We start from the raw sequence: 14716 nt of genomic DNA on the forward strand, positions 1-14716 counted from the left end.
CTCTGCCACATCTTTCATCTCCATGTTGGAACCAGCGTTTTCTTGAGTTAATACATTTGCGACCGTGACATCTTGAAAGGCAACTTTGCCGCAATACAGGGGTGTGATGAGGTGAAGCATATTGAAAATGTAGGGACCACTTCTAATCAGACGTTAACTGCGTCTCGGCAAAGTTCGACCGTAACGGAACTTGAAAGGCAGCTTTGCCGCAATACGAGAGTGTAATGAGGTGAAGCATATTGAAAATTTGAAGGGGTCATTTTTAATCTGTCGTTGACTGTATTTGTTTTTGGGAAGTTCGAATAGTTCGAATAGTAAAATTCCAGTGTGAATCGAATCGAATAGGAAACACTATTCGGAAAATATTTGAAATTTCAAATATTCGCGCACCCCTAATAAATACTCGTTTGCAGACTAGTTGGTTCATACTGAAATCTAGACTTGCTGCACAAGCAGCGTTCAACATCATTCCTCATTTTCCTGAAAAAGGCCACAAAACAATGAATGGGAGCTGAACATTGGACAAAAGGACTTGCAAGCTTTAGACTGTGCTCCAAGTGATGGCGGACCAGAAAGCAACATCTCACCAAACTTGGTGCAGATATGGTGCCAATATGGTGCTTGCCAGCCACATGGTGTTGGTGGGCATGCACCCTCTCAGCACAGCATACACAGCAGTGGTACTTCGCATCACACGTGCTATGTGAAAATGGCGTCGCTTTCAATAGGAGGGGCTTAGAGGCAGCAATTTCAAACTGAGATTTTGAGTTACGTATAGCCACTGCTATACCTTTGACTCTCTGAACACAATTTATTTTTGTGCCTTTGATTTTATTGGCTTGGTATTTTTTGTTTTTGCAATGGTAATTTTTGAACCCTTTCTTTTTCTCTCCATAGGAACTTGCTTGGACTCTGACTGTGATAATGCCTTGTTAGATGGTGAGGACTCAATGGATGATTCGTGCTCAGAGCACAGTTCCTCGACAACAGCCTCCAACCAACGAAGTGCTGGCGAGAATCGTGTCTGTGACTGTTGTTATTGTGAAGTGTTTGGCCACGGCGCGCCTCCTGTGGCTCCTGTTAGCAAGAATTACCAAGAAATGCGAGACCGGTTACGACTTATCCTTAGCAAACGAAAGGTATGTTCACTTAATTGATTATGGTAAAAAATGCTCTTGCATGTGCTTTAAAGATCAGTGGGCTACATACTGTTCCCTAAAGAGAAACAATGATTTATTTAAGGCATTTGACATACCACAGCAACAAAGGCACTATGAGAGATGCCAGGGTGTAGGGCATTTAATTTCGACCAGTCTTAGTATACAGGCATTTTTATATTGCTGTCCCCACCACCTGTGGTGGCCTCCCTCTTTAGAATGAGCTGCGAGAATGAACTGGCTTCATCCTGCGCCTGAACCAAATGTGTTTATGCAGCTTTTGAAGAGCGTTTTGTTCTGCTATATTTTTGCCTGTAAGTCGGGTTTTCATGCAAGGCTTATGCCCCCCACTGTGAAACATGAAGATTTTGGGAAAAGTTTTACATGTGTGTACCACTGGCATGGCCACCAAGATATGATTAGGGCACACTGTTAAATCTTGCCAACAATAGCATTGTCATCGTCATCACCGTATCCATAACCTTTTGGGACATGGCGTCCTCATTTGAAGACGAGACTTACTTTTTCCATTTCTGTGCACTATTGTCAAGGAATAGACCACAAACACTGAGCTAATGGTAAATTAAGCATTCTTGTTGCCTAAAGTTCTTTTATATCACTTCTGGTTTAAATAATTTGCTATACATGATCGCTTTGGTGAAGGTAATAGTGTGTTTAATGAGATGTTGGACAAGAGGTGTTTTGGCAGGAATTTGAAAATATTTTTTTACCTTTTTAGGAATGCTCACTGCCAGCAGATAACTATCACATGTATAATTTGAGTGGGTCATTGAATTCGCTTTATGAAGAAATATAGCATGACTGACTGTACAATAATTAGATAACTATTCACATTGTAATTACAATCAATTGCTGTAAATAAATGTCCTAATTTATTCTAACAATTACACTTGGTTTAAATTTAGTCTCCAGAACACAAGTTGTGCAATTTTCATGCATTTATAGAGATTCGATCATAATGCATGTCACAGAGGGTTATGGATCACATGGCATAGATCCAGCATGCTATTGGCTATGATGTGGCTCAATGGTTCTCAGCCATAGATGGGTTCGGAACTCCTTGTGGACCTGTGTAAGGGATGGGGGACCCCTTACAGTGAGTGAAAGGGGAGCGGTGGGTATAACTTAACACAACACATAGTGTGAAATAAGGTGCCCTTTATTGCCACCTGGCAAGGAGTGGTCAAACACTAGTGCCATGTCAATTCGATATCAACAGCTTGTCAATAAGCAGTGCTGACCTGCAGCCACATTCAGCCTGTTTCTAGCTGTGTTTGCTTTTCAAGTAAGCAAACCTAGAAAAATCATGCTTAGAAAACTGTAACAAAACCTTTACAGCCACCTCATGGAGAAGGGGAAACATTTGAGCCACCCCTAGCCAGAATGCCTCAAGGCTTGCAGTGGTAAACTCTGTCTTCATCTGTTTTCCTGAAGCTCCAGCAATTCATTTTCAGATTCAACATTGTTATGTGCAAAGCAAGGTATGCCAGCTTTAGAAATGGCCACAAGTCATGTGTCTGGGGCAGATTTAGGAAGTAGTTCCCGATGTGGCACATTGACGTGCTTAGCTGGGCCATTATTGTGACTCTGTCACTCCCAGATACTGCCCCTGAGCCAATCAACGACAGATTTTTCAAGCCCCCGTATATCAGATATTCCTGATAATTCGTATGCTTTCACAGCCATCCCACATGTCCTTAGAGTAGGCTTGTGAGAATATAGTAGGTTTTAGGTTCGAAGCGAATTCAAAGCGAATAGTGATTTGGTCAAATAATTTTGAATCATATTCGAAGAGTATATATCACATATTATAAAGAAAAATTAGCATATTTGTCATGACCCAACTAACCAGCACAATATTTCTTTTTAATTGAAACAAGGCATGTTCAAATGTCATTCTTTTTGGTTCAAAAGGAATTGGAAGTAACTTTGAATAGTAGCAGGATTTGACTTTGGTAGAATGCAAGTCATAACCTGTAAAGTATGTTACGTTTTAAAATTTACTATACTTCGAGGTTAGAGTATATAAGCCGGTATAACAAGCATTTAAACTTAAAAAATGATGAACCAATGCGAAGGTAATATGTTCATATAACCTTGAAGTTGGGCTTCGCGGCACTGCGGATTTTTCCTGTATAGGTGTATTCACGGTATAGCACCTCTCCACTGCAGGGAAACCACCTTTACAGGTGGTTTTTACATGCGGACTACAGTCAACGTTAAATTTTTCGGACTCCCTGGGGACCGCGAAATCACCCGAAAAAATCGGGCAGTCCGAAAAAACGAATTCATACCGTTCTTTTCCACTCAAGCGGTCAAATCGCCACAGCCACGTCCGAAACAGCTTCAATGCCTGCCTGTGCACTTATCGGGCATTTGGGTGCACGCCTAGGCTCTCGTGAACACATTCGGCACCGGCCGCGAACTCCGCCTAACAGCGTGCCAACCGCCAATTGCAAATTTGCATGTCGTGGTGAGCGCTGCCGATACCAGCAAGGCGCGGAAAAGGTTACGGCTCTCTCTTATGGAGCGCTAAAAAACGATGACGCGGAACGCAAAGGCTGTAACGTCGAAGTCTGGGTCAGTTGGTACATGACACTGAGGCAAAAACCAGTCAAAAAAGACGCTGGACAAGGGGAAGAAGTGACACACACAAGGACAGTCCTTGTGTGTGTCACTTCTTCCCCTTGTCCGGCGTCTTTCTTGACTGGTTTTCGCCTCAGCAAAGGCTGTGGCGGTAGAGCGGTCAACTCTTCCGGCTTTCCACTATGCACTACTGCGCGAAAATCTTTGCTGACACGCCGATCGCATGAAGCCGATCGGTCCTAGTTGTGTGCAGCACGTCGCCTACTAAGGTCCCACCATCAATGCCGGGGCGCTTACTTTACCACACGCACGAGTTTGCCGTGAAAGCGTTCGTTATGGCACGACCACTCCGTTCCTGACCGCACGCAGGCGCGGCGATGGTGAGCTGCTTCCGTACGTGAAGGCAACGCGTCTGTGCGGCACACTTAGCAGTATCGCAGAAACAGGCAGCATGAACGAAGGCACGCCGCGTTTGGGTTATACAACCGCGCTAGGCCACATGCACTACCGAGCACTTAGCTGAAGATGCTTATTATAAGGGTTGTTAGCGATTAAGCCGTACTGGCGCGTTTTCCGCCTGCCGCCGTGAAGCCTCCTTGCATTTCCGGTGCTTATCCGTAAAGATGTCGCCGCACTACGCCGTGATAGTGGCCCCTTGGGTAGTGGCGCCGCGTTTGGGTTATACAACCGCGCTAGGCCACATGCACTACCGAGCACTTAGCTGAACATGCTTATCATAAGGGTTGTTAGCGATTAAGCCATACTGGCGCGTTTGCCGCCTGCCGTCGTGAAGCCTCCTTGCATTTACGTTGCTTATCCGTAAAGATGTCGCCGCACTACGCCGTGATAGTGGCCCCTTCGGATTCTTGGTATGCTTCACCCCATAACACGTAAGCATTGCGGCAAAGCTGACTTTCGAGCTTTGCTATACGGCTGCAAACAGATTGACTCGCGGAAGTGCTGGTTCAAACCTACGAGATGATAGAGGTGGCCACGGTGGGGGCTTCAATTAATGCCATTTCGGACCTGAAATTTCGGAAGAAAGTCAGAAAAATCGGACGTTCTTGTACATTGATGTCTATGGGACTTGTGACAGTGCCGTGAAAGCGTCTGAATTTTCAAGCATGTCCTAAAAATCTGCCGTCCTAAAAATCAGCAGTTGACTTTAATATACACCTATTCGTTGATTTCGAATAGTTCGAAATTTCCGATAATTTAAATTCAAATCGAAGAGAATTTAAATACTGTAATATTCGTTCGAATATTCGAAGTGCTCGAATATTCGCACAAGCCTACCCTAGAGTCATTGTATAAGGGTGCCTGAAATTTTGGACGCTGAAACTCTTTGGTGTCCGATTTTTTCGGACCTTCTGCTTTGATCGCAGGTGAGAAACTTAATTCATTTGTGCCACCACCGCTGCTGCATTCATTATCTCGCAGTTTCAAACCAGCGCTCTCGTGCGCCAATCAGTTTGCGGCGATAGCGGGTCTTATTCAGGTCCACCACAATGCAAAAGGCTTATGTAGTGAAGCATAGCAAGAACTAGAAGGGGCCTCTGTCCCTGCACATAGTCTGCCTCCAAAAAAAACCTGCGAAGCTCCTAAAGCTTGAGGTAATATGCGTCTGCAAAAAACCCTGCAAAAGGAGCAGCCAACTGCCATGCCACGCCAACCGACGGAGACAGTCCACCAGGGGCGTAGCTAGAAATTTTTTTCAGAGGGGGTTCAACCATACTTCATGTATGTTTGTGTGTCCATTTGTATGTGTGCGTGTAGATATACGCAAGCAATATTGAAAATTTTCGGGGGGGTTTAAACACCCCCCAGGTTTGCACGTTAGTTTCTGGCACTGGTGTTTGGACATTCTTGCAAGGTCTGTGACAGACTGTGGTTAGACTCGACTCTGTCTACGCCAAGGAAAGACCTAGCATCAGCCAAGAAGGCCACGTTAAGCCCCTAAGATCGTCCAGCTTCGCTGTTTCTTAAGCTTTGCACGGCTAGTGTAAACTTCAATTTTTTTTTTCTTTCGACTGTTGGTTTCGTGGACTCTCATAAATGGCTTTGCAGCCCCATTTGAGAACCACTGCTGTGGCTGATTGTTTAGGTGCATTGTGCTTTCAGGTGCTTGAAGAGGGCTTTGTTGCCAAGAGTGCATATGAATATTGAAAGCATGGCATGTGGTTTTGTTCGATACGATGCTTCTTTGGAGATTGTGCTTATACCAAAGTTTTTGGACTGTAATCGATTGCAATCGAAAGTGCGCCTGGATTGGTCTTGATGCATGTACTGCGGTGTTGCGCAGATGTGTGGCGTCCATGTGATTGTGATCCCAACAGGGACTACCGAAGCAATTCAGTTTGACACTTCGTAGATAATACGGCAACTATCTCCTAGAACACTGTATGGTGCGGAGAAAAAGATTACTGCATACTTCCGTGCTCTCACATTATTCAGTGTTCGGCTTCAACTTATTGTTCCATTCGCACACAGCCCAATACATGGTAGTTGGCACAAATGTAAGGACAGGTGGCTGAACTAGCTGCTCGAATAGTGCACATCAAATGCACAAGCTAAACCAAATTATTAAAGATTTGGCAGCACCAGTAAAGCAGTATTCACACGAGGGAGAAATCCGCAGGGGATAAAGGCGGAGCATAGTGACGTCAGCTGATGGTGACAATTCCCCTTACAAGTCCCCTGCTCACACGGATGAGGCAAACGGAGGGGGACACCAGACTACTCTGGTGGCTTATACAAGGCTATTGTACAAGACGTGCTCTGTTGCCTTTCGCAGAATACGTGTAAAAAAAAATAACGCTGAGTATTTCATGTGCTTTTGTTGTCGCAAGCCTAGACTGAAAAATAAAAAGTGCCATTCTTCACAAGGTCATTGACGGCTGCTTTTTTTTTTTTTCTCTGCTGAAGAAATTGTGCACAGCATTTCGAATCAGTCAACTTTTGTTCTAATCTGTGAGACTTTGGTCATGTTGTCGAGTGATAGGAATTGAAATGAAATGTCTTTCGATGTTGGTCGGCTTTGTGTTAGCGAAGAAGTGCAGTTATCATAGTTCTTTTTTTTTTCTTTGCTCACCCCCCCCCCTTCCCCCAATAGAACTGAAGAGATGTTGCCTCTTGATGCTTGACAGAGATTTCTAAAATTACGTGTAATGAGCCGGGGCCTTCTGCATGAGAACTATTTAGTGTGCGAGAGCAAGCAACACTCCAGCAAACATCTAGAAAGTTCGTTTGAACGTATTGTTTGCTGCTTTTCATCATTAATATACTACTGCAAACATGCGCTACTTTCTTTTTTCGTTAAGTCGTTATTTCAAGAAAAGCGGCGACATCTTGTTAAATGGGCTCAAGAAAACTGGCAATGTCAAAATGCTCATAAAAATCACCCCATTCGAAAAAAAAAAAAAAGGGTAACCCACAAAGCAATTGCAAAACGGTTGCTGCAGTAGGAGCAACTATGCCAAGCACCTGCCCGAAAATTCGTTTTCTCCCCCACCGCGGGGGATCATTTGTCCTGTCTGGAAAATGTCCCCGTCTCCTCCAAGGAGGCGTGGGGCGACTAATTCGTGGCGTCGCTGTCATGTTATTCGCAATCCTCCAGTGTCTCCCGCAGATTTCTTCTTCGTGCGAATACCCCTTAAAGAGGATGCTGTAGCTCCACTTCGCCCTCCCACTCAAAGGAAGAGAATTGCTTAATATTGGTTACGTGTGAATGCCACCTATGACAGCATGGATGAAAAATAACTTTAGAGGCACTGATGAGGCAAGCTCATAACCATCTTTAAAAAAAAAAATGCAAGCCTTACATCAGTGAATACAGTGGTATGTCCATGAATGCAACTTCACACGTCGTCTCCCCTCATCCATATGACTTTGCCAAACCAAAGTGATAATAAACATGTTGTTGCTATCGCCATCCAAAACACTGCACTTGCTAGATTTAAAATGGTTGGCTTCGTTTGTCTGGTAGTCAGACTTCCTTTTTTATTGTCAAATTACAGAACTAACATTGTGTCATTGCAGTTGTATTAGCCCTTGTTTGAGTCATTTTTATACTGGATAAGTCCTCAAAAGTTGCAAAGAGTTTTGTTTTTGTTTTTAATGCAGTGTAATTTTTTTTTCTTTTTGTCAGTAGACTTAATCAGCCTTAGCGGTTGCTGCCAAAATGATGTAAAGGGAACATTATAATACTGAAGTTTTCTGTTGCGCCAAACATCGCCAAATGACAAATGGCATGACTAATTTCCAACAGGGGTCTTTGCCTCAGCACTGCTTGTTAATGTATCAACGACTGTTTATTGGCATCTGGGCACAGAACTATGCTGCCTCGAGCCCCAGCAGGGGTCTTTGCATCAGCACTGCTTGTTAACATGAACGACTGTTAATTGGAATCTGAGCACATAATTATGCTGCCTTGACAAGTGCTGACACATCATGATTTCACTACCTACTGACCTCGGTGAAATATTCATGACAAGTGATGCACTTGCAAAATGTGATGAAAGAAAATGGATTAGCTTGCATGCACGTACAAAGGGCAACACATTTACCGATAAAAGTTGTATACAACCCCCTCCCACGTATCCACTTATCCTTTTTCCTGCCATACTAGAAGAAAGTTTACTCTCCTGTTTTCTAGAGATCCTTACCATATTGTGTTACGGTGTGTGCCATTCACTTACCTTGTTGCGCTGCACAGCTTGCGTGCCGACATTCTGCTAATGCTGTTCTGCTGTCTTCACTTTAAAAACATTTACACAGCAATAATTGTCATCTGGCTTGCGTGCCTCTCCTTTTTTAACATAGTATGTTAGTGGCAGCATTAAATATTGTCATGTGGTTGTGACAGTGACGCAAGCAGAACTCCAGCAAGTAACGATGAAACACTTTATCAGGCGAACTTGTGCCCAGAAAGAGAAGGGACACACTCAGTGCAACGATAGCCTCGAGCACAACCATCGGTCATCAGTAATCTGATCTGCAGTAAGGCGTGTCGTCATTGATACATGTGGCATCGAAGGTTCCAGCCTTATTGTTGGTGGCCGTGTTATTTCCAGAATAAACTTTACTGTTCGCGTTGCGTGCTCAAGTTTATCAGGACAATATAAAATAACCAAGGATGTTCTATATTCCATCACGGCGCACGCAAGGTAGTGGTTACATGAAAAAGAAGCATATTGTTCATATGCCGCAGCGATGTGCAGAGACAGTTGTGAATAATCGGACCTCTCGAAAACATAGTCCTTAAGAAAGTTGGAGGATGCTTGGGCTTCACCTCAAGCGTAGAACGCGATAGCGTAATCGGGCACTCTTCGCATCGCCTTCTCAATCGGTAGCCTTGCTTCGCTTCTCGGTGGACTCCTCAACTGTGCCGCAAGGAAAGGAACGTCTGTACGCATAACATTAGCCATTTAAAACTGTCCTACAATGCCTACTGCAAGTACAGTTGTGAAGTTCCCACTACGCCATAATTCTTCCTTTTGTGAATCAGCGAAGTACCCACTGCACAACTGTAAGGCAGCACTCATGACATGGCATGACGTATGGCAGACTCCTTGCATTAGACGATATTTGTATGGTTTTTTTTGAAGTAGTTCCATGCAATGGTGTGGCTCTGTGGTAGAACACCTGCTTGCCATGCAGAAGGCCTGGGTTCCATTTCCCACTCGAACTGAAGTGTTTTATTACCCTATTTACTCGAATCTAGGCCGGCCCCGATTCTAAGCCGACCCCTGAAATTCGCAAGGCCAGAAAACAAAAAAAAACTTAATCATTGTACTTGCATCTAATCCGACCCCCCCCCCCCCCACTTTCGCACATGTTTTTTCGAAAAAAACATCGGCTTAGATTTGAATAAATACGGTATTTATTTTTTTGCATCTATTTCGAATCTTCGCTCATGGACAACACTGGTTTTACGCTCACATCCAATGACACGAACACCGACGCCGACACCAGAATTTCCGCGGAAGGGGCTCTTTGGGGAGGGGGGGGGGGGACATTGTCGCGTTAAAATCACAGGGTGCACCTTATATCAGCATTCTAACATTCCCCAATTAACTATCACTAATTAGATTTCATTAATTAATTCAATAAACTCAGTACTCCCTGAATTTTTAAGTCACTTATTAACTTCGCTCATTTAACTATCACCAATTAACTTTCACTAATTAACTCACTATACACTTAGCTTGCTTGATTATTATCATATATAGTACAGTAATGCCTTCAATTGCTTTCGTATGGCTTTCACTCCGCTAGATCTCAGTAAGCCGAGTCATGGGAGCGCTGCTTTATTTACACTCTCTAAGCTGCTGGCACCGCTTCGTGGAAGCTTTTCATGACACCTGCCGCACCAGGGGATTGTCTTTATTTTCTTTTTTATCTCCTTGGTTTCGCGCTTTTACATAGAGGAAGTGTGAGAATCTTTTATTATTTTTTTAATGACATAAATGCCACAAAGACGAAGTGAACGCGCAGCTCGCATGCCTCAATCCAAGAGGCGCGCGGGTGGTCATGTGACTTCAGGCCAAGTCAAGCAAACGGTGCTTTTTAAAGATATTTTTTTAGTCTCATGAATGCTACAAAGATGAAGTGACCGCACAGCTTGCACACCTGGGCCACGAGGCGCACGGTTGGTTTTTTGTGATTCATGTGCAATAATCTCTGAAGCCAATACATGAGGCCAATACATGAGGTTTCCAAATGTACACTAGAGCGATGGTAAGGATGAATACCTCAACAGTGCAAAATAACATTCTGGCTGAGTTTCCATTTGTTCATATACACTTTTTGAACATAGTCAGTAAATGCTGCCTGTCTGTAGTCAAGGCATCTGGGAATGTGTGAGCCAAATATTATAGACGTCAGACTCTGGAGTTTCCAAGATGTGTGGCGCCACCTGTCGGAGAAGTATTGAGTAGTGCATAGACCGACTCTCTCGCACAGTTTGCTATGGGACCAGGTGCAACTAGCGAGTGCGAAACAACGATTGAGCTTAATATCGCGTGTGTTTGCGCATTTAGCACTCAGAACGAGAGCTGTGAATTGCTCTCCGCTAGTCGGACGCGCCACCGAGCCGTCGTGAAGTGCTTGCTGGATCACTCGCCTGAACGACGGCGAAAACAGCAGCAGACGAGAGCCCTCCGCACGCTACGAAGAAACTCCGCAAAAGACGCACTGTTGCGTTGTGAATTGCCACGGACGTAAAAGACTGAATAACAACGTTCAGTTTTACCGATTTCCGTAGTTGTCGTACGAAGAAGAAAGGCGAGAGCGCTGGATACGGGCCGTTGCGAGCGTGTTGGGTAAGCGAAGTACCCGCGTTCTCCACAGCCGGTGGCATGAATGTGTGGCTCTGCTGTTGTTTTGCGTAGCCCTGGTGCAAAACCGTGGTAACCTTGACTATGAAGCTCAGCAGAGGCTCTGACCGCGGTGCTTGTCGTGTAACACGAAGTGATCAGCTAGAGGCAGACTGGAGACGCGTGATACGCACACCGCGACGAGTTGGTCGTCACAACACAGCATCGTGGACGTATGTACGTTTTGAAGGCTCAGAGTTCTGGTTCTAACTAGCTGACACCACGTGCGTCATACAAGTAAATCGCAGAATGTTGGTCGTGACCCCCTTCAGGTTTGTTTCGCCCGTGTCCTCCGCGGTTGCCGTAGCTATCTCGGAGGCCACGGTTTTGCCTTTGGTTGTACCCCGCGAAAGTGGACACGCACGTATCCCCATTTGCAGTACATACAAACGGAAGACGACCATCAAGAGACCATTTGAGGATGCGTAATAAAACACTCCAATGCACAGGAAGCGAGAGATGAATTAAGGGAGAATGCAACTGAAAAGGCGAAAATCGCCGGAGCCATTTGCCCCTGATGAACCGAGTTTTGTACCACTGATCGTAAGATGCATAGCTAAGTAAATTGATCGTGTATGTAGGTACTTTATCGCTGTGGCATACGTATATACCCGATTTTAACGCATTTAGGCTCTAGAGAACGGATGTCGGAGGGCTTGCCTCGAACTCGGTGTCGTGTGACGCTCGCTTGTACTTGCGAGTTGCAGCGCGCGGGAATAACTAAAACTTATTTTGCATTGTACTCGCAGTTCGCTTTGATCAGCTTCCTTTGTTTCTGAAGCGTGGATTGGCGGAAGAAGCTTTCCAGGTCCTTGATTTTCAGGAAACCGCGCCTCGACACCAACGAAAGAGGAGGGTTATATTGCGGCCTATGCACATTCGCTTGCGGGCGGCTCTCTTTGCACTACCCAGTTAGTGCCAGGGCTACGATGAGGGCGCTGGTGGCGGTGTTTTTCGCAGCGCCGCCTGGGCAGAGTCTGACGTCTATTGCACTGCACGCAGCAGAAAATTTTCAGTTTCATGCCAAAGACAACCAATAACTGCTTGCTCTCCCCTCGGCAAACTACGCAGCAGGTGGAAAGAAGCCAGCGCGACCATCACAGAGGCCACATGCCACATCGTGTAGGCACTGTAGATGCCCACGGAGTGCCACCACATGCTGGTGCCGTGCACTTAACCAGAAGTAGCGGGCAGTAGGGTCAAAGAAAAAAAGAAACTAGAAAGAAATGCCTAAGGCCATTACACGTGGCACTGTAACCTTAGGGCCAGGTGTCTCCCTGTCACCCCCTTGCCATCCTTCCGTGTTGCTTCCAGTGTGCTCGTTGCAACAAAGAGTGAGAAAGTGCATGTTTTGTGTGATAACTTTGGGTAACTTCACTTGTACTAAACGAATTCAAAATATTTTTGCAGCAGGAGATTCGTGAAGCCGCAGAAACCAGTAATGATGTCATTGTATTATTACGTGGAAAGGTGTTGCAAGTGAATTTGGGCAGACTATACGTTTACTTTAAAGGAATCGTGACAAATTATCGAAGACATTTACAAAAGGATTTTGCGTGTGTGCTTTTTCTTCTGACGGTTGGCAATGGCAGCATTTGCACCAACAGAGTGAGTCATATATCGTGACACCATGGCACATGCATCTCCAGGATAGAGAAACTGAAACTGGCTTAGAGAACAAATATTAAAGTAAATTATGTAGCATCCTTTGATGGTTCAAGGTATTTTTGCTGTTTAACTTGTTTAATTCTGCTCCATAAAATCACAGTACCTCTCTTACAGCACACAAAAAAATAATGTCTACCTAGCACAAACTGGTAACAACTGTAGAGTTGCCTGATGATTTGTCTGTGAGCACTTGTAGAGTTGATGGAGTGGGCTGTAAAATACAAGGAGCACTTAAATGCCAGATTCCATGTCCTTGTGCATGGTGTGTGCTATTATAACTTTTTTTGCTTAGCTTAATGGCATTTGCCTTGAAAGCGAGACTTGCTCTCAAGTATAATCCTGTTTCAAGTTAAGCAGCAGCAGTAGTATGTAAAAGTTTGAGTAGTCTGTGTGGTAAATGTGGTGCTCTAATTACCAATGAATGTGAATTGTTTTTTACATCTTCTAGGCAGAGGCAATTCACATGGCCAAGCAGCAGCAACAAAATCATCATAAAGAGCGACACGAAGATGATAGAGAAGTTGAAGAACTGCTCAGCTACATCAATGGAACCGACACGGGAGGCCGTAGAAAAGCATCCACACATGTGGCTGTGGAATCCAGTATTGCGAACACAAATTCCTCAACAATGGTGAAGGGGACAGTGACCAAGCGACATAAACGTAAAACTAAGAGGGTATGCTAATTCGCAGATCATGTATATTTTTACAGATTGCTGATATACCATTGCTCCAACTTAACTGCTCTCCGAATGAGCAACCTAAAATATTAAAAGAAAAAAATGTCGCATTTTGTTGTAGTATAGTTCTTGACAGATTGTGAAGGGAGAACACCTTTGTGTCCAAGGTTCAGACCGTGGTAAAAAAATACCGCCATCTTCGGTTATGAACCAGCTGGCCCAGGAAAGTGTTTAGCCAATATGACAGAAACTTGCAAAAACTTCAGCACATGACAAAAGAGTCATGTGACACCTCTTGAACATAGCAAATTAATCTGACTTAAACTTCTATATTGCACTGCACTTGCATTTTATTCATCCCACAATTGTCACTGTTCTTCTACCATTTTGCATCAGTATCTTATGCAGATTGGCCAATTCCTCAAAAATTTTTTGGGGTTGTTTGGGAGTAAGCAATCTTTTCTGGAATTGTTTTGCAACACTTTATGCTTTTTTGCTTAGCTTCACCTGACATTCTTCCTTGTTGTGGCTACATTACTCTCATTATGGTTATATTTTTGTTGCCTGGCAGAGATGGCCTATTCAAAACATTTTTTTTGAAACAGTGATCACGAATCACTCCTTGCTGAATAATTGTCAACAAATATTTGAAAGTTGAAAGTAAAAATTTATTTTTGAACCCCTCCAGGGTTTGTTTGCTGTGGCTGCTACCTTGCCAAATAGCTCACACAGCAGGGAAAAAAACAAGGACTGTCCTTTGGTCATATTGAACCCCAGTTTCTCAGTACAACTGCACAATGCTATGACTGTTAGGTCACAATTCTGTGCAAATGTCTCTCATGCTAACACTGACTAGCTCTTTGAAATGCATAAGCTCTTGCATGAGAGATTTATAGTGTCTAAATGTTTATATGTAGTGGTGAGTACTAGTTCTGCGTCCCATTTCTCTGCCATCTTTCTCTCTTGAAGTCTGCTATGTATCTGTTATCAAGCTGTGTGGTCCCCTCTTACTGGCTCAGGAAACCTTTGCTTTCACAGATTACCACAGTGCATAAAATCTGCATAATTCTTTCAGATTACAAAGTAATAGTGGAGTTTTAGCATTATTCAGGCAATTAAGTGCAAGCCACTGCATTGTCAACAGTGTGGCTATATCTTGCAAATGAAGGTGATTGGGGCATGCTTAGCCAGCTTGAGTACTTATATCAGTTATCTTCACCAAGAACAAA

General features: G+C 44.1%; 1 protein-coding gene across 1 annotated transcript in view; it reads left to right on the forward strand.

Annotated features, from left to right (window-relative positions):
- Positions 1-14716, forward strand: part of LOC119379612 (uncharacterized) — a 93794-nt gene that overhangs the window by 47309 nt on the left and 31769 nt on the right. The window contains exons 12-13 of the mRNA XM_049413424.1: positions 898-1139; positions 13257-13484. Of these exons, the coding sequence (XP_049269381.1) occupies positions 898-1139; positions 13257-13484 (470 nt within the window). The remainder of the gene's footprint in view (positions 1-897; positions 1140-13256; positions 13485-14716) is intronic.

Source organism: Rhipicephalus sanguineus, chromosome 1 (genome assembly GCF_013339695.2).
Source record: "Rhipicephalus sanguineus isolate Rsan-2018 chromosome 1, BIME_Rsan_1.4, whole genome shotgun sequence".
Lineage (NCBI taxonomy): Eukaryota > Metazoa > Arthropoda > Arachnida > Ixodida > Ixodidae > Rhipicephalus > Rhipicephalus sanguineus.